General features: G+C 60.0%; 1 protein-coding gene across 1 annotated transcript; it reads left to right on the forward strand.

The window, feature by feature from the left end:
• Positions 1-1,143: 1,143 nt before the first annotated feature.
• On the forward strand, positions 1,144-21,657 carry GGT7 (gamma-glutamyltransferase 7). The gene is given in 16 exon segments (XM_038757317.1): positions 1,144-1,339; positions 7,413-7,489; positions 7,491-7,640; positions 8,450-8,601; positions 9,343-9,460; positions 9,923-9,990; positions 10,501-10,574; positions 11,216-11,412; positions 15,340-15,427; positions 16,517-16,644; positions 17,421-17,509; positions 18,132-18,281; positions 19,250-19,370; positions 20,217-20,354; positions 20,839-20,938; positions 21,141-21,657. Coding segments are annotated over 16 exon segments (1,920 nt in total). The 5' UTR covers positions 1,144-1,233; the 3' UTR covers positions 21,305-21,657.
• The last annotated feature ends 944 nt before the right edge of the window (positions 21,658-22,601 follow it).

Below are 22,601 nucleotides of genomic sequence, written 5' to 3' on the forward strand. Positions count from 1 at the left end.
AAATGCCTCCTCCCCCTCCCCATCCCTCCTCCCCCTCCCCCCCGCCGTACCTCCTTCCCCTCCCCATAGCACCTGTATATATGTTTGTACAGATTTATTACTCTACTTATTTATTTTACTTGTACATATTTACTATTCTATTTATTTTATTTTGTTAATATGTTTTGTATTGTCGTCTGTCTCCCCCTTCTAGCCTGTCAGCCCACTGTTGGGTAGGGCCCGTCTCTATATGGTGCCAACTTGGACTTCCGAAGCGCTTAGTACAGTGCTCTGCACACAGTAAGCGCTCAATAAAGACGATTGAATGTATTTATTTTATTTTGTTAATATGTTCTATTTTGTTGTCTGTCTCCCCCTTCTAGCCTGTGAGCCCGCTGTTGGGTGGGGACTGTCTCTATGCTAAGCGCTTAGTACAGTGCTCTGCACATAGTAAGCGCTCAATAAATACGATTGATTGATTGATTGATTGCCGACTTGTACTTCCCAAGCGCTTAGTACAGTGCTGTGCACACAGCAAGCGCTCAATAAATACGATTGATTGATTGGGGAAGCAGCGTGGCTCAGTGGAAAGAGCCCGGGCTGTGGAGTCAGAGGTCATGGGTTCAAATCCCGGCTCCGCCAATTGTCCGCTGTGTGACTTTGGGCAAGTCACTTCACTTCTCCGGGCCTCAGTTCCCTCGTCTGTACAATGGGGATTAGGACTGTGAGCCTCCGGTGGGACAACGTGATCACCTTGTAACCTCCCCCGCGCTTTGCACCTAGTAAGCGCTTAATAAATGCCATTATTACGATGATGATGGTGCCAACTTGGACTTCCCAAGCGCTTAGTCCAGTGCTCTGCACACAGTGAGCGCTCAATAAAGACGACTGAACGAATGACAGGGGGATGGAGACTGCGAGCCCCGCGTGGGACGGGGCCTGTGTCCGGCCCGATCTGCGCGTGTCGACTGCGGCGCTCAGTACAGTGCGGGGGGACGTGGGGAGCGCTTAGTACATTCCGTTTTCCAAAGCGGCTGCGACGCCCCCCGGTCCCGCCCCCGGCCCCCGGCCCCCGGCCCCGCCCCGCCCCGCCCAATGCCGTCGTTATTTCCGCCTCGGGGCCGGGGGCTGGGGGCCGGGATGGCGGCGGCGGCGGCGGCGGCCGCGGGGTGGTCCTCGTCGTCGTCGGGGGTCCCGGCGGAGAAGGAGGCGAGCCAGGACAGCAGCCTGGGCGCCTACTCGCCCGTGGACTACATGAGCATCACCAGCTTCCCGCGGCTGCCCGAGGAGGAGCCGGCGCCGGCCGCCCCGCTGCGCTGCCGCAAGGACGAGGATGTCTTCCTCGGAGAGCCGGACACCGGTGAGCCACGGGCACGGGGACGGGGACGGGCCCGGACCCGGGACCGGAGGGGAGGGGAGGGGAGGGCGGACTGACAGACCGCCCGCCCGCCCGCCGGCCGGACAGTGCCTCCGGACCCCCTCCCGTCCCTCCCCCCCGCATCCCCATCCCCCCATCCCCCATCCTCCTAGTCTCCTCCCTACATCCCTCACCCTTCCCCACTCCCCTGCCCCTTCCCCCGCCCCCTGCCCCCACTCCCTTGCCCCTTCCTCCATCCCCCTGCCCCTTTCTCCATCCCCCTTTCCCTTCCTCCATCCCCCTGCCCCTTTCTCCATCCCCCTTTCCCTTTCTCCATCCCCCTGCCCCTTTCTCCATCCCCCTTTCCCTTCCTCCATCCCCCTTTCCCTTCCTCCACCCCCCTTTCCCTTCCTCCACCCCCCTTTCCCTTCCTCCACCCCCCTTTCCCTTCCTCCACCCCCCTTTCCCTTCCTCCACCCCCCTTTCCCTTCCTCCACCCCCCTTTCCCTTCCTCCACCCCCCTGTCCCTTCTTCCACCCCCTTTTCCCTTCCTCCATCCCCCCTTTCCCTTCCTCCACCCCCCTTTCCCTTCCTCCACCCCCCTTTCCCTTCCTCCACCCCCCTTTCCCTTCCTCCACCCCCCTTTCCCTTCCTCCATCCCCCTTTCCCTTCCTCCACCCCCCTTTCCCTTCCTCCACCCCCTTTCCCTTCCTCCCCCCCCCTTTCCCTTTCTCCACTCCCCTTTCCCTTCCTCAGTCAATCAATCAATTGTATTTATTGAGCATTTACTGTGTGCAGAGCACTGGACTAAGCGCTTGGGAAGTACAAGTTGGCAACATGTAGAGATAGTCCCTACCCAACAGTGGGCTCACAGTCTAGGAGGGGGAGACAGAGAACAAAACCAAACATATTAACAAAATAAAATTAATAGAATAGATATGTACAAGTAAAATAAATGAAGATTAGTTAACCAGTCCTATTTGAGTGCTTACTGTGTGCGGTAAGACCCTTTTAGACTGTGAGCCCACTGTTGGGTAGGGACTGTCTCAATATGTTGCCAATTTGTACTTCCCAAGCGCTTAGTCCAGTGCTCTGCACATAGTAAGTGCTCAATAAATACGATTGATGATGATGCAGAGCGCTGTACTAAGTGCTTGGAGGAGTCCAGTGTAACAGTCGGCAAGATATTTGCTGTCCCTAGCGAGCTTAGTTTACAGCCATTAATATATGTATTTAAGTGCATACAGTGGGGCTGAGGTAGGAGGAATAAAGGGGGCAGAGGAAATGAGGGCCTAGTCAAGGAAGGCATCTTGGAGGAGGTGAGGCTTTGAAGGTGGGGAGAGTGAGAGTTTGTCATAGGTGAAGGTGGAGGGCGTTCCAGGCCAGAAGCAGGGCGCATGTCTAGTGGCAGGGTAAATGCTTCTGGGTGAGCTCATCTGCTATTCTTGATTTGTATTTTTCATTAAGGGGAAGGCACCATACTAAGGGGAAGGCACCTCCATTCCCCTTTCCCTATCCCCTGCTTTCCTGGCCCCATCCTCCATCCGCCTGCCCCATCTTCCATCCCCCTGCCCCTTCTTCCATCCCCCTGCCCCTTCTTCCATCCCCCTGCCCCTTCTTCCATCCCCCTGCCCCTTCTTCCATCCCCCTGCCCCTTCTTCCATCCCCCTGCCCCTTCTTCCATCCCCCTGCCCCTTCTTCCATCCCCCTGCCCCTTCTTCCATCCCCCTGCCCCTTCTTCCATCCCCCTGCCCCTTCTTCCATCCCCCTGCCCCATCCTCCATCCCCCTGCCCCATCCTCCATCCCCCTGCCCCATCCTCCATCCCCCTGCCCCATCCTCCATCCCCCTGCCCCATCCTCCATCCCCCTGCCCCATCCTCCATCCCCCTGCCCCTTCTTCCATCCCCCTGCCCCTTCTTCCATCCCCCTGCCCCTTCTTCCATCCCCCTGCCCCTTCTTCCATCCCCCGCCCCTTCTTCCATCCCCCTGCCCCTTCTTCCATCCCCCTGCCCCTTCTTCCATCCCCCTGCCCCTTCTTCCATCCCCCGCCCCTTCTTCCATCCCCCGCCCCTTCTTCCATCCCCCGCCCCTTCTTCCACCCCCTGCCCCTTCTTCCATCCCCCTGCCCCATCCTCCATCCCCCTGCCCCATCCTCCATCCCCCTGCCCCATCCTCCATCCCCCCTGCCCCATCCTCCATCCCCCTGCCCCATCCTCCATCCCCCTGCCCCATCCTCCATCCCCCTGCCCCTTCCTCCATCCCCCTGCCCCTTCCTCCATCCCCCTGCCCCTTCCTCCATCCCCCTGCCCCTTCCTCCATCCCCTGCCCCTTCCTCCATCCCCCTGCCCCTTCCTCCATCCCCCTGCCCCTTCCCCGGTCCCCTGCCCCTTCCCCGGTCCCCTGCCCCTTCCCCGGTCCCCTGCCCCTTCCCCGGTCCCCTGCCCCTTCCCCGGTCCCCTGCCCCTTCCCCGGTCCCCTGCCCCTTCCTCCGTCCCCTGCCCCTTCCTCCGTCCCCTGCCCCTTCCTCCGTCCCCTGCCCCTTCCTCCGTCCCCTGCCCCTTCCTCCGTCCCCTGCCCCAACCTCCATCCCCCTGCCCCATCCTCCATCCCCTGCCCCATCCTCCATCCCCCTGCCCCATCCTCCATCCCCCTGCCCCATTCTCCACCCCCATGCCCCATCCTCCATCCCATCCTCCATTCCCCTGCCCCTTCTCATTTGTCCAGGAGAAGCTAGCCGAGCGGCCCTTGTTCTGCCCTCCAGTCTGTGAAGGGTCATTCATTGCCCAGAGACCATTGACCGCTGATTTCCGTCACCGCTGAGGACAGAGCAAGAGGGAATGGGCCGAAGCTGCCGCAGGAGGGGTTCACCTTAGACATAAGGAAGAGCTCTTGCCGACTCGGAGGCCTGGGCCTCCTCTCCGGCCTTGTTTACCAATGAGGAGGGCAGGGTTTAGAGCCTTCTCATCTGCGGGGCTTTATCCTGCTGGAACGGTTTGTCTGTGCCGCTGCATGGAGGCAGGACACTGAACTAAATGAGCCCCATCAGAGTCCTCCTAGCCCAAAGATGCTGTGGTTCCGGGACCTCTCCGGCTCAGCCTCCCTCTTTGTCTGTCTGCCAGCCTCCCCCCCCCGTTCCCCCTCCCCCGCCCGCCCAGCATCTCTGTCCTGCATACCTCATCCCTCCAGCCACCAATGCAGTGCTCTCTCCATCCTCCCTGCTCTCCCTCCCTCTCCTCCCCCCATGAGCCTTTTCTCCTTTCCCCCCCGCCCCCCCCGCATCCTCAGGCCCTCAGGCTGCAGCTCGGGTCCCCATCCTCTCCCGCCCCCATAGATTGGTTGTTTTTTTTATAGAAATAAAACTGATGACTTGCCAGGGCCAGCCCGGTCCCCTGACTGCCCCAGCCACGGGGGGTGAGGGGTGGGAGGGAAGATGGAGGGGAGAGGAGTCCGCCTGCGTGACCTCCATTGTGCCGGCCCCCTTCCCTGATTCCCGATCTCTTCCAGGGATAGAGTAGGCTTAGGGTGTGGGGTTAGGATCCCAGGCAGAGTGGAGAGAGGGGGCAGTCAGCCAGGTAAGGAGCTCCTGACTCCTTCCCTGAGCTTATCTTCCTCTCCCATCCCGGTCTGTCTGGAAGTCAGAGGGCCCTCCCGAACCTCCACGCCACCCCAGCTGCCCCCGGCATCCTTGTGTTCCTGTAGCCCCCAGCTCTCTTTGGGTTGCACCACCCTGCCCCCTCCTCCCCAGCCCCCCACCCCAAACCTGACCAGACCCCTCGTTTCTGTTTCACTGACTGTCCCCTGGCCGAGTGGCCACCTTCTGCCCGCAGCCCTTCAGTCCTTGCCCGTCTAGCCCGGGTGCTGTTCTCTCTGGGCCCCGGTGCCCAACCATCTGCTCCCCCCTCCAGCTTCTCCTGGCATCGTCACCCATGGTTGCCGTGGTGATGAGCTCAGGGCCTGCCTCTCGGAGAAGCCCTCAAGCAGGTTGGTGCTGTTCCACGGCCCTGCTCTAAGCCAGTGCCTGCGGGGGCTCCCACGCAGTCCCTCACCGGGGCTGCGCGGCGGAGGCTCAGGCCCGGGAGTTAGGGCGGGCTCCCGGGGGAAGCCCGGCCCGCTCCGGAAGGCTGGGGAACGCAGTCCCGGTGAAGCCGGCTGCTGCCCGGAGAGATGGGCCTGCAGGCTGACCGCCTCCCCTGCCGCCGCCACCTTCCCCTCCCCGCTTCTCCCTGCTCCTTCCGCCTTTTCAGGTGAAGCTGGGAGGCCCATCCCCGGTGTGACCCCCACACAGCCCGAGGAGGGGGCTCCCAGCCTCTCTGCGGGTCTGAGGCTCGAGTCGGGCGGACCCTCCGGCTCTGCTCCGGCTTGGGAGCCGGAGCCCAACTCCTAATTTTGCGTGTGGTGACAGAGAGGAGGCAGAGGTTCTCCCAGATGGGGAGGGGAATGATAATGATAACAATAACAATTAATAATAGTTATGGCATTTGTTAAGCGCTTACTGTGTGCCAGGCACTGTACTAAGCACTGGGGTAGATGACAAGCAGATCAGGTTGGACACACTCCCTGTCCCACGTGGAGCTCACAATCTCAATCCCCATTTTACAGATGAGGCCCGGAGAAGTAAAGTGACTTGCCCAAGGTCACGTAGCAGACAAGTGGCGGTGCCGGGATTAGAACCCATGATCTTCTGACACCCAGCTCTGTGCTCTACCTATTACGCTGCCCTGCTTCTCCAGAGGTGGGAGGAGGTTTTGGAAGGACCAGGCAGGTTCTGAAGAACCGTTCAGAAGGCAAGAAATGGATCATTTCTGGATCACCCCATGGTCCATCCTGTCCAGGGCTCTGGAAGAAACCAGGTGCTGGTCACCTTTTTGGACACCCACCCTCCTAGTTCACTGTCCCCCAGTGACCCAGCACAGGCCGTCCAGCCCCCTGATTCTCCACTCTCTGCTCCACTGACCCAGTGAGGACCATCCAACACCCTTGATTCCACCCTGTCCATCCCTGACTCGCTCACAGTGGCCCAGCACAGACCTCTACCACCCCTGACTCTCTCAGTCAATTGATTGTTTTTATTGAACTCCGTGCAGAGCACTGCTTTAAGCTCTTGGAAAAATACAATGTAGCGATCAATTAATGGTATCTCCCTTAAGCCCTGTTGAACGGGACAGAGATGGGGAGGGGAACACCACTGACACTACTTAGCAGCAGCTGGATCTAGTGGAAAGAGTCTGGGCCTGGGAGAGTGAGGTCCTTTTTTAAAAAAATTTAATTTAGTTTTTTTACGGTATTTGTTAGGCACTTACTATCTGCCAGCTGCCGTACTAAGTGCAGGGTTAGATCCAAGCTACTTAGGTTGGACACAGCTCATGTCCCACACGGGGCTCGCAGTCTTAATCCCGATTTTAGAGATGAGGTAACCGAGGCACAGAGAAGTGGAGTGACTTGCCCAGGGTCACACAGCTGACATGTGGCAGAGTCGGCGTTAGAACTCCTCAGGTCCCCTGGCCGTGCAGCTTCTCTGTCTAATCCCAGCCCTGCCATTTCCCTACTGCGTGACCTCGGACGAGCCTCTTACCTCCTCTGGGCCTCAGTTTCCTCCTCAGCAAAATGGGGATTCAATCCCCTTTCTCCTGCTTAGACTGGGACAGGTAGTGTGTCCAACCTGATTACCTTGCATCTGCCCCGGAGCTTCGTATGGTGCACAGAGTAAGTGCTTAACAGACACCACGATCATTCTTACTATAGAGCGGGGTAGGCCAAAGGGGCCGCCTCGGTAGTCCGCTGGGGCGGGCCCGGCTGGGTGCCCCGGCCCCGCCCAGCCCAGGACCCGGTGTGTCAGTGTGGGAAACTGCTGAAAGGTGAGACCGTGGGTCGGGGGAGGCAGAGCCCAGGAAGTTGAGGACGGCGGGTACTGGGCCGCGCGCTGCGCCAGGCGCTCCCAGGTGTCTGCGGTGAGCAGCTGGCCCAGCCAGGCGGACACCCGGTGGTCCGGCGGGAACCAAGGGGTCCGTCGGGGGCTGGGCCGGTAGCGGGAGGGCGCCCGTCGCCCGTCTGAGCCCACCCCGCTCCCGCCCCCAGACCCCGACGCGTTCCTCAAGTCGGCCCGGCTGCAGCGGCTGCCCTCGACCCCTTCAGAAATGGGCAGCCAGGACGCGCCCCCCCCTGCGGGAGACCAGCAAAGACCCGTTCTCGGGGGGCTGCTCCTGCCGGCAGGACGGGCTCACCGTCATCGTCACCGCCTGCCTCACCTTTGCCACCGGGGTCACCGTCGCCCTGGTCATGCAGATCTACTTTGGGGACCCCCAGGTGAGCCGGGGCGGTGGGCCGATGGGACGGGGCAGATCGGGCCGGGGAGACCCTTGGCACCTCTGGCCGGAGGCGCGGGAGGGAGGGGGCAGCCCCTGCTTCTTCCGCCTGGGAACCCAACCCCCGTCCCCTCCCCTTGCCCACCGGCAAGGCAGGTGGGTCTGAGCGAGGGGATCGCCGTTCCAAGGGCCCCGATCTCTGCCGAGTGAGAAGTCAGAAGTGCCCCCTTTCTTGGCCTTTCCCCACCTCCCCTTCTCGCCCACCCCAGGGTGAGGCCGAGCTTGGAGAAGAGATCCGGCCCCCTGCCAGCCCCCTGAGATCCCCACTTGTAGGTGGGGGGGAGCTAAACTCCATGTTACTAGTTCTGCTTCATACTGCGCTCCAGACATGTTCCAGGCACCACCCCGAGTGCTGGTTACATGGGTCCGTGCCCTCTGGGGGTCCCCGCTCATCTGGGGTCGCACCCTCCCCTCCCTACCGCCCTACGCTCAGTTGAAGTGGGGGTTATTTCAGGGGCAGGCACGGGGACAGTTGCAGTGAACCAAAACTGCAACGTGGGCCTCTTAGTTAGGCCGAAAAGGATGCCAGAGAGCTGCGATGCGGGCGACCCCGATCAGACAGGCCGGACGGCCCCGGACAGGCCGGGCGCAGCACTCTGGCCCCAGGGACCCCAGAAGGAGTTTAGTCCAGCCCGACAGAGGCAGACCTTCTTCCCATCTCGAGACACCCCTCCTCCCCCTGCCAGTGCGGGCCCTTGGCCTCCCTCAGTGAGAGTTCCCAGCCCAGGGTGACCCCCGCCCGTCCTCCAGATCTTCCGCCAGGGCGCCGTGGTGACCGACGCCAGCCGCTGCACCGCCCTGGGCATCGAGGTCCTGAGCCAACAGGGCTCCTCGGTGGACGCCGCGGTGGCCGCGGCCCTGTGCGCCGGCATCGTCGCCCCACACACCTCCGGCCTGGGCGGGTGAGTGGCCGGGGCCGCCTCGGACGGATGGGGCCCCCAGCTCAGTGCCAAGGCTGAGGGGCCGTGGGGTCCGCTGTGTGGGAAGGATTCCAAGCACCCCACCCCCTCAACTTGCATAAGAAAAAGCCTGTCATCTGAGCCCTGGGTAGGGAGAAGGGGATCACAGCTCCTTTGTGGCCGGGGACAGAGCCCAGCCCAGCCCGGCCACCTGTGAGGCTGAGCCCAGCTCGGATTGGCCCCGGCCTCCGGCCCCCCAGCCCACCCGCCCACAGCGCACAAAGGGCCTGGGGCCAGACCTGATCTTCTCCCCATCTTCAACATTTCCTGCTTGCTCCCCTGCTTGGCTTCTGTGGTAGTCGGAGGAGATTAAAGTATCCGGTGGCTGCCCAACTGGGCCAAAGGGTGGCCCTTGCCCTCACCCCAGCCCCCGGCCCGAGAGCCCTGCCCTGCGCCCAGACAGGGCAATGGCCCCCGGCCCAACCCCTGAGGCTCCTGTCTTAGCCTAGCTCTCCGCCACCCGCACAGCTCTGGGGTTGGGGGTTGGAGACAGGGGGCTGACCAGTCACGCTGAGACGCCACGGCCTCGTCTCTCTCCCTCTGCCCGCCGTGAGGGTGGGTGGGGAGGACGGGCTGGGGTTGGTCTCCCCAGCCCCACCTGGTCGGGGAGCAGGGTGCTCACTCCCCTCCTCCCACCGGGCTCTCCCTCCCCTCCCGCCCCCCACTGCGCTCTCCTCCCTTCAGGGGAGGGGTGATGTTGGTCCATGACATCCGGAGAAACCACAGTCACCTCATTGACTTCCGGGAGACGGCCCCCTGGGCGCTGCAGGAGGAGCCCCTCAGGAGACACTGGGAGACTAAGGTGGAGAGGGGCAGTGGGGTCCTGGGTGCCCCCTCAGTCCCACCCTCCCTTCCCCTCCCTCCTTGGGGAGCTGGGGGTGGGGTGAGTGGGGGGGAAGCTTGACCTGGACTGTAGCCTCTGCCCTCTAATTGCCTGTGACTGGGAGCGGGGGGTGTCAGGAGGAAGCTTTCTTCAGGGGAAGGAAGACGCTTGTTGGGGGGTGGAGGGGGAGAGTTAGGGGCCAGCCTAAAGAGTGGGGCAGCAGAAGTGTGGGTGACTGCGGACTCCCCAGCTCCCTCATTCTGAGGCCCTGCGGAGGGTGAAAGAGTGAAAGCTCAGCTTCTCTCCTCTGGTCTCTAGACCCCCCCCCTCCACCCCTCCCACTGTCCCCTCAAAACCCCTCCTGCCCGGAGCCCCCCAGGACCTCCTCTTTACTAGGCCCTTCCTCTTCTCTCTCCTTTTTCTGCCCCCTCTCCCCGCCAGCCAGGGCTCTTGGTGGGGGTCCCAGGGATGGTAAGGGGCCTTCAGGAAGCCCACCGGCTCTTTGGCAGGTAAGATCTGCTCCAGAAGGGGTGCCAGTCCCCCTCACCCATCCAGTGCCAGAAGAGTTAGCCGGACAGAACCGGGGATGCCAATCTTCCGATCTCAGCTTGGCCCTGTCCTGCTGTGGGACCACAGACAAACTACTCACCCTTTCTGGGCCTCGGTTTTCCCCCCGTAAATCCTGGGTTCCCGCACCTCCTCTGACTCCGCCGCCCCCACTCCCTGGTCCAGGATGTTGTCAGGGGAAGCTGAGGGGATTTGATGTGAAAGCGCTGTGAGCCAGTGGAGCCGGGTGTGGATTGCCCGGCTTCACTGTTGTCATGAGGGTTCTTGTGGTTAACGTTTGAGGGTAGCAAACCTTTCCAGAGCCCAGTTTCCTGAAGGGAACTTAAGCCGGGAGAAAGATGGGGGCACAGGGGGAGATGCTCAACTCCTGCCCACCTGGCTGCCCCCTGACCTCCATCCTCTTCTCCCAGCCGTGCCCCACCCTCAGTCTGACCCCCTCTCCCCTGTCCCAGGTTGCCGTGGTCCAAGCTGCTGGCTCTTGCGGCCGGCGTCGCTCAAGGTGGCTTCAACGTAACGCGGGATCTGGGTCAGTGCAGCAGGGGCTGGGGGTGGGAGACGGGGCCGGCGCTGAGGTCTGAGGGTGGGGGCCGGTGGGCCGCGGCCAGGGGCTGAGGCAGGCAAGAGCTGCTTCTGGGTCCCTGGGCTTTAAATGGACAGAGTCCAGGGCTGGGCTCGGGGTGGGAGGGCCCCAAGTTTGGGGGCGGTGGGTGGGGGGGGTGTCACGTTCTCACCTTTGTTTCCCCCAGTCTTGAAGGCCCCCATCTCGGCCCTCCCCCTCCTGACTTTTTGGCACTCTGAAGCCCGACCCCCTCAGAGCCCCCAGTCTTCCCTTGTGCTATCAATGAAAAGTCGGCATGCACGGTCCCTGCGTCCATCCTTCCTTCCGTTCTCCATCCCTTCCTGGGGTGGCCGGGGTCCAGGGCCCAGGCTGGTGGAGGGAGTCGGGCCTTGAGGGGAAACTCTCTGGATATCAGCCTCCCGTCTCTTCCCCAGCGGTGGCTGCTCCTGGCCGCCCCCCATCCCCGCCCTCGCCCCTCGCCCATTCCCCTGCCATCCTGACTCCCTCCTGTTGAGACCACATCCCCTCCCCACCCCCCACTGGCCCCGGCCTCATCTCGCCCTTCCTCCCTCCTTCCCTCCACCCATCCGTCTGTCCCTCCTGCCCAGCCCAGGCCATCGCAGAACAGGAGTTGTCCAATGCCTCGGACCGCTTCCGAGAGACCTTCCTCCCCGGAGGGCAACCCCTGCTCCCGGGCACGTTCGTCCGCCGGCCGGACCTGGCAGCCACCCTGGCCGCGTTGAGCTCCACGGGAGGCGCGGCCTTCTACGACGGCAGCAACCTGACCCAGGAAATGGTGTCTGAGGTGTGTGGCGTGTTGGGGCGGAGTGTCACCGGGGCCGTGCCAGCCGGGGGAGGGTGGCATCGTTGGGGCCCGGTCCGACCGCCCTGTTAATTGACTTCATTTCCCAGCTCCTTGCTGACATTCATTCATTCAATCGTATTTATTGAGCGCTTACTATACTAAGCGCTTGGGAAGTACAAGTTGGCAACATCTAGAGACGGTCCCTACCCAACCGTGGGATCACAGTCTAGAAGAGGGAGACGGACAACAAGACAAAACATATTAACAAAATAAAATAGAATAAATTTGTACAAAAATAGATAAATAAATAAATAAATATAGTAATAAATGCGTACAAACATATATACACATATACAGGTGCTGTGGGGAGGGGAAGGAGGTAAGGCGGTGGGGAGGGGGAGAGGAAGGAGGGGGCTGACAGTCAATTCCTCGATCGTACTTATTGAGCGCTTACTGTGTGCAGAGTACTGTACTAAGCGCCCGGGAGGGTACGATATGGCAGAGTTGACGGACTTGTTCCCTGCCCGCGATGAGCTTATAGACTAGAAGTGGAGACAGACATTAATATAAATAAATGTTACGGATCTGTAGAAAAGTGCTTTCTTTCTGAGGGAGGGGTGAGGGAGGGTTGAGTAAATCCAGTGCAAGGGCATTCATTCATTCAATCGTATTTATTGAGCGCTTACTGTGTGCAGAGCACTGTACTAAGCGCTTGGGAAGTACAAGTTGGCAACATATAGAGACGGTCCCTGCCCAACAGTGGGCTCACAGTCTAGAAGAAGGGCAGTGCAGAAGGGAGTGGGAGAAGAGGAAATGAGGGCCTAGATGGGAAGCCCTCTTGGAGGAAATGGACCTTCAGTAAGGCTTTTAAGCTGAGGAGATTGATTGTCCGTCACATATGAGAGGGAGGGCGTTTGAGGCCATAGGCAGGACGTAGGTCGGAGGTCGGCTGTGAGACGAGATCGAGGTACAGTGAGTCGGTTGGCCTTTGTGGAGCGAAGTGTGTGGGCAAGGAGATTGCTTTTAAGCTGATGGTAAGGGGTTTCTCTTCGATATGGAGGCGGATGGCCAACCACTGGAGGTTCTTGAGGAGTGGGGAAACACGGACTGAACATTTTTTGTAGAAAAATGCTTAGTACAGGGCTTAGTGCAGTGCCCGGCACGTAGTAGATGCTTAACAAATACCATTTAAAAAAAAAATAAAAAGAACGATCCGGGCAGCAGAGTGAAGTGTGGACTGGAGTGGGAAGAGACAGGAGGCAGGGAATGTCAGCAAGGAGGCTGATGTAATAAACAAGGCAGGATAGGGTAAGTGCTTGGATTAACGTGGTAGCAGTTTGGGTGGAGAGGAAAGGGTGGATTTAAGCAGTATTGTGAAGGTTAAACCAACAGGATTTAGTGACGGATTGAATATCCGAGAATCAGCGTGGCTCAGTGGAAAGAGTCGAAGGACGTGGCTCTAATCCCGGCTCCGCCACTTGTCTCCTGTGTGACCTTGGGCAAGCCACTTAACTTCTCTGTGCCTCAGTTATCTCATCTGTAAAATGGGGATTAAGACTGAGCCCCACGTGGGACAACCCGATTACTTTGTATCTATCCCAGAGCTTAGAACGGTGCTCAGCACACAGTAAGGGCTTAACCAATACCACAGTTATTATTATTATTAATACGTAGGTCGAATGAGAGATGAGTCGAGCACAGCGTTGAGGTGACGGGCTTGTGAGATGGTAAGGATGGTGGTGCTGTCTACAGTGCCAGGAATGTCAGCGGGGAGTACAGAGTTTGGGTATGAAGATAAAGAGTTGTGTTTTGGACAAGTTAAAGTGGGAGATGTTGATGGGAAATCCAATTAGAGAGGCCCTGAAAGCATGAATTTATAATAAATAAATAATAAATAAATATTCTATATATACATATATATACATATATAATTCATTTATTTGTTTATTTTACTTGTACATATCTATTCTATTTATTTTGTTTTGTTGGTATGTTTGGTTTTGTTCTCTGTCTCCCCCTTTTAGACTGTGAGCCCACTGTTGGGTAGGGACTGTCTCTATGTGTTGCCAATTTGTATTTCCCAAGCGCTTAGTACAGTGCTCTGCACATAGTAAGCGCTCAATAAATACGATTGATGATGATGATGATGATGATGATGAGGAAAAGTGAACCCGGGAGAAGGAGAGAAGTCAGGGCTGGAGATGGAGATTTCGGATAACATTTGTGTAGAGATGGTAGTTGAATCCAAGGAAGTGAATGAGTTCTACAAGGGAGTGGATATAGATGGAGAATAGAAGGGAACCCAGAACTGAACCTTGAGGGACTCCCACAGTTAATAATAATAATAATAATAATGACATTTATTAAGTGCTTACTATATGCAAAGCACTGTTCTAAGCGCTGGGGAGGTTACAAGGTGATCAGGTTGTCCCACGGGCGGCTCACAGTCTTAATCCCCATTTTACAGATGGGGTACCTGAGGCACAGAGAAGTTAAGTGACTTGCCCAAAGTTACACAGCTGACAATTGCGAGAGCCGGGATTTGAACCCATGACCTCTGACTCCAAAGCCTGGGCTCTTTCCCCTGAACCACACTGCTTCTCAGTTAGGGGGTGGAAGGCAGAGGAAGAGCCCACGAAAGAGAATGAGTGGCCAAAGAGATAGGGGGAGAGCTGGGAGAGGACATTGTCAGCGAAGCCAAGGTTGGATATTGTCTCCAGGAGAAGGGGGTGGTCGACAGCGTCTAAGACAGCCGAGAGGTCGAGGAGGATTAGGATGGAGGAGAGGCCGTTGGATTTAGCAAGGAGATCACTGGTGACAGTTTCTGGTGAGGGAAGAGGGTGGAAGAAAGATTGAAGGGAGTCAAGGAGAGAATGGAGGGGAGGAACTGGGGATGGTGGGTGTAGACAACTCGCTGAAGGAGTTTTGAGTGGAATGGAAGGAGGGAGGTGGGGCGATAACTGGAGGGAGCCATAAGGTCAAGGGAGGATTTTTTTAAAATAGGGGAGAGACATGAGCACATTTGAAAGCAGTGGGGAAATAGCCAATGGAGAAGGAACCATTAAAGATGGCTGTCAGGGAAGGAAGAAGGGAAAGGCGCAAACGCTTTGATAAGGCGTGAAGGGATGGGGTTAGAGGCACAGGTGGCGGGGGTGGGTTTTCAGAGAAGGCACGAGAGCTCCTCTTGAGAGACTCCTGGGAAAGAAGGGAGAGTTGAAGAAGGGGCAACACTGGGGTAGATACAAGGTAATCGGGTTGTCCCACGTGGGGCTCACAGGCTTAATCCTCATTTTACAGATGAGGCAACTGAGGCACAGAGAAGTTAAGTGACTTGCCCAAGGTCACACAGCTGACAAGTGGCAGAGGCAGGATTAGAACCCAGGTCCTCTGACTCCTAAGCCCGTGCTCTTACCACTTAAGCCACGCGGCTTCTCACAAGGATGAACTTGAGGTGGACGAGGTCGGCCTGATGTCTGGATTTCTGGACTAGCCTTTCCAGACGTGCCTACACTCTGCGGGCCACCGCTGGCCAACCGTTCTGTGCCCGTCGGACTGGGAGAGGCCTGGTCTGCCAGGGCTTACCCGCGGCCGAGGGCCGGGGTTGCCAGAGCGTGTGGGGAATGGGAGGGGCAGGGGCAGGAGCCATAGGGGGGTCCAGGGTGTGCAGAGTGATGGAGAGGGGCTTTGGGGGGCACGCGGTTAATGGTTGGAACATAGTATGCTTTTGAAACATGGTACGTGCTTAGCACATACTGCAGTTTTTATTCCTGGGCAGCGCAGTGGGAGGGAGGCCGCTCTCCCGCACGCTCTATCCGGGTGCGTCTCACGTGCCCCAGGTTGGGGTTGGAGGGGAAGGGAGGAGAAGATGTAGGGAGGCTCTGCCCCTCGTTGGCTCCACCCATCATTGGCTCTACCCGTGTGTCTCAGGTGCAGCAAGCAGGAGGGGTACTGACTGAAGAAGATTTCCACAACTACAGCATCCTGGTGGAGAGCCCCGTGCACAGCATCTACCGTGGTAATGCACCCCATTCCTCGGGTCTGGGGGGTCCCCCCCTGCCCTATCCCACCCATTCACCAGGGACTCTTCCCCAACCTCCTCCCGACTAACGTGTGTGTTTGTGTCTGTCTGTGTGTTGGGTGAGAGGAAACCCGTCTCAATGAATGCTGTCAGTGACCTGTGAGCCAAACTGCCTCGGGCCCCGACTTCCCCCTCAACCAATCGATCACATTTATTGAGCGCTTCCTGGGTGCAGAGCACTGTACTAAGTGCTAGGGAGAGGGAGCTTACGGTCTGGATGGGAAGACAGACATTAAAATAAGTCGAGGCTGTGGGCGTGTGTCGTGGGGCTCCCTGGTCTCCAGAACCTCTCCTAGTGAGTGATGGTGGGTTCAAGTGAGAAAACCATCCCCCACTGGTGGGCCCGCTTCCTGCGTCAGACAGCCGAGCCCAGGGAGTGTCCGGATGTGAGTGTGGACAGCATGGCCTAATAGATTGAGCCTAGGAGTCAGACCCCCCGGGTTCTCATCCCAGCCCCACCGCATAACCTGGGGAAAGTCGCTTCAATTCTCTGTGCCTCAGTTTCCTCAACTGTAAAATGGGGATTCATTACCTGCTCTCCCTCCTATTCCTTTTAGACTGTGAGCCCACTGTTGGGTAGGGACTGTCTCTATATGTTGCCAACTTGTACTTCCCAAGCGCTTAGTACAGTGCTCTGCACACAGTAAGCGCTCAATAAATACGATTGATTGATTGATTGATTGATTCAGACTGTGAGCCCCATGTGGGACGGTGGCTGTGTCCGACCTGATTGACTTGAATCAACCCCAGAGCTTAGAACAGTGGTCAACACCTAGTAAGCGCTTAAATACCAAAATAGATAATAATGAGGACAGAGAACCGTTCCCCAAAATGATAATATTGGGGCGCGTTAAGGCCTTATTCTTTGCCATGTGCTGGGGTAGGTAGCTGAGGGGTAGGTACGAGATAATTAGGTCAGATCCAGTCCTGGGTGGTTTAAGAGGATGAATGCCAGGCTGCCTCAGTGGGTCTTCCCCACGCCCCAATTTTTTCCTCCCTCCCTCCTTTCCTCTCCTCTCCTCTCAGGCCACCTGGTGCTGAGCCCCCCGCCCCCTCATGCGGGCCCTGCCCTCATCACCGCTCTCAACATCCTGGAGGGCTTCAATCTGTCCAGTGTGGTGTCACGGGAACAGGCCTTGCACTGGGTGGCTGAGGTATGTCTCCCCTGGCCGACGACGGCTGCTGGAAGCAGGTGGACGGACACGGGGGAGCCCGTGGGGGCGGCTTAGAAGGGGAATGGACCCTCAGGGGTCCACTGGGTTTCCCATCCAGCCGCTCACCTGTCTAGCCCTCCTCCTGTCGGTCTGTCCGTGTTACCTATTGAGCTCCCTCTGTGCACCAGGCGCTCGAGTATCAGTAGCTTAAGGCATGTTCTCTGTCCGCAAAGGGCTTATAAAGGACTAGTCTAATCCTCCCATCTGTTCCCCCCTCGAAGTTCTCCGGGCCCTTCTCTGGGTGGGTGTCTGGCAGTGATGGGAAGGGTGGCGAGCCCTAGGCCCGGGGTGGTGGTAGTGTACAGTTTTAGTTACCCACGGCAAGCAGTCGGGCAGGCTTGCCTTGGCCCCTGTTTGCCATTGCGAGGTTGGGGATGGCTGGATTTGATGCTAACGTTGGTGACCAGCCCGGCTCCTCTCCCCTAGACCCGGGGGCTTAGGCCAAGGTGTCCTGCACCTTCTGCCGCATCTGGTGGTAGTCCCACCCTGCCCCAGCCTCGGGCAAAGGGGTGCAGAGCAGCGCGTTCCCTGACTCCTCTGGAAACCCAGGGGGGTGGCGAGGGTGAAGGGACAGCTGGGCCACCGAGAACTGCAGTGGCTCCTACGGTGGTTGGGGCCAGTGATGGTGACAGGGAGGTGCCTGAGGGCTCTTTGCGTGTGACCCCTGCACCATCCCTGACTCTCCTCCGCTTCCCTCACGCCCCCTCCTCCCCCAGACCCTGAAGATCGCACTGAGCCTGGCCAGCAGTCTGGGTGACCCCTCCTTCTCCCCGTCCATCGCCCACAGCACAGAGGACATGCTCAGGTGTGCAGGGAACCTGGCCCTGGGGGCAGGGGCCTCAAGGGGTTGACCAGGCCGAGAGGCGGCCAGGTTTTGGGGCAGCGAGCTCTGCCCCCTTCCTGGGCCACTTCTGAAGGGAGGAGTCTGGGTGGGCACCGGAGAGCCGCCTCTCCCCGGCACCGCTGTGGCCTCTGAAGGAGGGGGCATATCTACGGTGCCTCCTGGGACTGCGGGAGGGTCTGTGCGCGCCTGGGCGTGGGCCCCGGGTCAGGCTGCGCCACAGACATGGATAGAAGCATCTCTTCACGCCTGTGGGCTGGTCGTAACACGGGGGAAACCCTGTGGGAATGCCAAAAGGGGACGGAAAGGCCCTGCCCCTCCTTCCCAATACTACCGTTGTCCCCCTCCCCTGCTGCTGAGGTTCCTCCCTCTCCATCCCTCCCTCTGCATCCCTCCTCCTGTAGTTCTCCCGGATCCTCTCCTCACTTCCCTCCCTCCCCGCTCCCCATCCCGCCCACACCTGGGGCTCGGCTTCCAGCCCCCCGCCCGTAGCAGCAGTGCCCAGTCTCGGGGCTGGGTTCCCGAGCCCCTTCCTCCCCTCCTCCCCACCCCCTGATGTCCTCCATGTCATCCGGTGACCCTGCAGCAAGCCGGAGGCCGCATTCCTGCGGCAGCAGATCAACGACTCCCAGGCGGCCCCTGGCCCGACGCTGCCCGCCTTCCCGCTTGACGGGGGCCCCTCGGCCGCCCAGGTGCTGGTGATGGGGCCCGATGACTTCATCGTTTCGGTGGTCAGGTACGGGCCCCATGGAGGAAGAGCGGAGTTCCCGGCCCAGGCTGGGCCACGCGGGGCCACGTCTTTCCCCCGGACTCTTTGGGGGCAGCTGGGGCGGTGGACAAGAACACGGTTAGCCTGGAAGTTGGAAGTCATGGGTTCTAATCCCGGCTCCGCCACTTGTCTGCTGTGTGTCCTTCAGCAAGTCGCTTTACTTCTGTGTGCCTCACTTATCTCATCTGCAAGGAGATTGAGACTGTGAGCCCTACGTAGGACAGGGATTGTGCCAAACCGATTTGCTTGCATCCACCCCAGCGCTTAGTACAGTGCCCAGTGCATAGTAAGCACTTATCAAATACCACAATTATTATTATGTTCCGGTGGTCTCTTCCCTCACCCGATGCCCCTCCCAGGCCTCAGGGAGACTTGAGACAGGAGCATTGCTGGAGGGTTGGGGGTTGAAGTTGGGATACCAGTGTGTGTATGTTTGTGTGAGATAGGGTGGGTAGGGTCAGGGCGGTCTGGCTTCCATGGGGCTGGGGGCGGCAGTGGAGGCTCCCACTGGAGGGGAGCCGGTCCTTGGGACCGGGGTCCAGCAACCTGCTCTAGGGGCTGAACGCACCTTCACCCCTACCCTGCCCCCTCAGAAAACTCATTTGTTAATCACCTGAGGACATTTCAGGCCGTCTCCCACGCCCTCCATGGCGCTCGCTCTGCCACCAAACTCGTTTGACCCTCACAGCATCCCTGTGCTACCGCTGAAGGGGTGGGCACTTCTAGTCCCATTTTACAGGGGAGGAAGCCTGAGGCCCAGAGAGGTTGCGACCCGCCCAAGGTCACCCAGCGGGGAGCACCCCCACCCCTGGGTTCTCCGCTCTGTCCCCATGAATGAGGGAGCGGTGAGAGGAGGTGGGAGTCGCAGGCCCGAGGGGAGGAGGAGGAGGGCAGGCGATGGGCAGGCAGCCCACCTGGCTCACTTCTCCCTCCAGCTCCTTGAACCGTCCGTTTGGCAGCGGCATCATGACCCCCTCCGGGATCCTGCTGAACAGCCAGATGTTGGACTTCTCCTGGCCCAACAAGACTGTAGCCGGCCCGGCCTCCTCCAACCCAGTAGGGCCCCTCGCCACTGCCCGGTCCCCCGGCCCCTTCCCCTTTGCTCCCCTCCTCGGGAGGGGGTTGGGGAAGCCAGGGAACGCGGGGAGCCCCAGCCCTCCAGGGTCCCCCTCTGGCAGGCTGCACCTCCTGCTTGGTGCCGCGGGCCCCGCACGGGCTCCACACGGGTTCCCCCCGGAGCCGCCGCAGAGGAGCAGCAGCAGGCCAGGGCGGTGCCTGTGAGTGCCAAGGTGGTGCTTGTGGGGGCGAGGTCACTTTCTATGAGGTGCCAGGGTGGTGCCTGCAGAGGGTGGGGGCACTGACTATGGGGTGCCAGGGCAGCGCCTTCGGGAGGTTAGAGCACCGTCTGCAGGGTACGACGGTGGTGTCCGAGGCGAGGGTATTGCCTGCGGGCAGGAGGTCGGTGCCTGGGAGCGCACTGTCTGACGGGGCAAGGGTGGTGCCGAGGGTACCGCCTTCGGGCCCACGCCGGGGAGTGCGAGGACAGTGCCCGCGGGGTTTGAGGGCGATGCCTGTGGTGCCAAGGCAGCGCTTGTGGGTGCCGGGGCAGAGTCTCAAGGGTGCCAGGACTCTCTACTTCGTCCTGCCCCCCCCACTGCCCTCTCCACCTTCTCCTGGCTGCCCCCCCTAGGTGCTCAGGGTGTCAGACATGAGGCCCGCTGGCCGCTCTGGTTAGGAGTGGGCAGGAGGGCCCAGTCCAGGGTCCCCTGGCCTGACCTGACAGAGCCAGAACAGGGGAGGAGCCCCAGCTCGAGACCCTTCTGGCCCTCCCCGGGCCGCAGGGGAGGCAGCGTCTGGGGCCGGGGCCCTGAGGCCTCCTCGCGCGCTGTCTCCTCCTCGCAGAAGAACAGCGTGCAACCTGGGAAGAGGCCACTGTCCTTCCTGTTACCCACAGTGGTGCGGCCTGCCGAGGGGCTGTGCGGGACCTACCTGACCTTGGGGGCCAATGGGGCCTCCCGCGGCCTGAGCAGCCTTGTCCAGGTGAGGCGCCGGGCTGCCCTCCCTTTCCACATTGCCCTTCCTCCCTCGGCCACCCATTTCCCCTTCCCCTTTCCCACTGTCTCTCGGCCTAAGACTTCACACCTCCCCCTCTGCCGCGCCCTCCGTCCTTCAAAACCTTCTGAAACCGCCCCTCCTCCAGGATCCCTTCCCTGATCGACCCCAATCCCCTCCAGTTAGTCACCCCAGGCCCCCCGGGTGAAGGTCGGCTTGTCTGTCGGCCTGCCTGTCTGTTGGCTCGCCTGCCCGTCAGCTTTCCCGTTTGTCTCTCTGTCAATCTGTCTGTCGGCCCGTCTGAATCCCAGATTGTCTGTCCATTGACCTGCTTGTCGGCCTTTCCGCCCGACTGTCCGTCGGCCCGCCAGCCTGCCCGTGGGGCTGCCTTCGGCTTAGGCGGCTTCCCCCTCTGAGTGTCACTTCCTCTTTGGCTGCCGTAGCCGTTGGTGCCCGTTTTCCTTCCCTGCAGGTTCTGGTGAGCGTCCTGAACCTGAACAAGAACCTCAGTGACAGCCTCGCCCTGGGTCGGCTGCATCCCCAACTCCAGACCAATGTCCTCCAGGTGGACAGTGAGTGAGGGAGAGGCCGAGGGCTCGGGCAACAGAGGGCCGGTCCGCCGCTGGGGCCGGTTTCGGGCCAGTGGCCGCTGTCCCCGGGGGCCTGGGGCGGGCTGGGTGCTCTGCCCCGAGCTGAGCTGAGAGGGTCCCGTGGAGCAGCAAGGATGGGAACGCTGTAAACTCATCGGGAGTCCCGGGTCCCTGTGTCTCGTAGGTGAGTTCACGGAGGAAGAAGTGGAGCTCCTGGAAGCCCGGGGCCACCGGGTGGAGAAGGTGGAGACCCTGGCCTGGGTCCACGGGGGCCGGAGGACCAACAGCTTCATCGTCGGCGTGAAGGACCCCCGCAGCCCGGACGCGGCCAGCGCCACCGTCTTGTAGCAGAGTTGGAGGCTACGTGGGGGGTGGGGGGCAGCATGTTTCGGGGGCGCCCGACCCCTCTTCTTCTCCCGGGCCGGGGGAGGGGGTGTTGCCGAAGCGGGTACGGGTACCACAGGTCCCCCCCCGAAGAGGCTCAGGCACGCCCAGCCCTATCCCAGCCCTCCATTTGGCCGGTCCCCACTGCGACAATCCTACCCCCTCCCTCCAGGCCCCCTGGGCGAAGGGTATCCTTTCTTCCTCCTGCTTACCACCCCTCCCCGCCTCTGGGCGCTGGGGTGAGCCAGAAGGGGAGAAAGGAAGCGGGGTGCAGAGAGGCAGTGGGGGGCTCCCGCTGTCCGGAGTCTCGGGGAGTCTCGGGGGGTAATGGGGAACCGGGTGGGTGGGCGGGGAACTTGCTCAGGGGCTTTCACATCTGGAGAATTAAAGGAAAAGGAAGTTACGTAAATCCCCGTGTGGCCTGATCCTTGGTGGTGCGAGGCAACTAACAGATGGGGTGTGACTATCCCGCCTACCCTAGGCCCGGGGTGTCGGCCAAGGGGAAGGGCTTGGGAATGGCCCAACATCCCACCCTTCCTTCTTTGGGCCCTTCCGTCGAGAGCACCGCACGTTTAGAGCAGACAGGGACGACGGCACCGCTGCATATGCAATAATAATAATTGTGATACTTGTTAGCACTTACTATAATAATAATGGTGGTATTTGTTAAGCGCTTACTATGTGCCAAGCACTGTTCTAAGCGCTGAGCACTGTTCTAAGCGCTGAACGAAGCACTGGAGTGGATACAAGCAAATCAGGTCGGACACAGCCCCTGTCCCGCGTGGGGCTCCTAGTCTCAATCCCCATTTTATAGATGAGGTGACGGAGGCACAGAGAAGTAAAGGCCATACAAGACAAGTGTCAAGATTAGAACCCGTGACCGTCTAACTCTCAGGTCCATCTCTATGCACTATACCATATGCGTGTACGTGCTCAGCGCGGGTGGATGGGACTCTGGGCTCCCTTCTCCTCCTCTTCTTCCTCCTCCTCCTCCCGTATTTGATCGGTTCTCCCCGGGTCCAAGACGAGGTTGGCTGCACAACTCCCACCACCCTCCATCCCACCCATCCTGCAGAGGCCAGCCGAGGCTGTGGCCTTGACCGCTGGTGGAGGCTGGGGATCCAGTGGGCGCGTGGTGACTCACGGCCATTAGAGTCCAGCACCATCACGGGACCGGCCGGGCTGGTTTGGGACGCGGACAGTGGCGCGTCACTCCCAGGTGAGGAAGTGACTTTTCCTTCATTGACAAATATTTGAGTGC

Source organism: Tachyglossus aculeatus, chromosome 15, assembly GCF_015852505.1.
Source record: "Tachyglossus aculeatus isolate mTacAcu1 chromosome 15, mTacAcu1.pri, whole genome shotgun sequence".
NCBI lineage: Eukaryota > Metazoa > Chordata > Mammalia > Monotremata > Tachyglossidae > Tachyglossus > Tachyglossus aculeatus.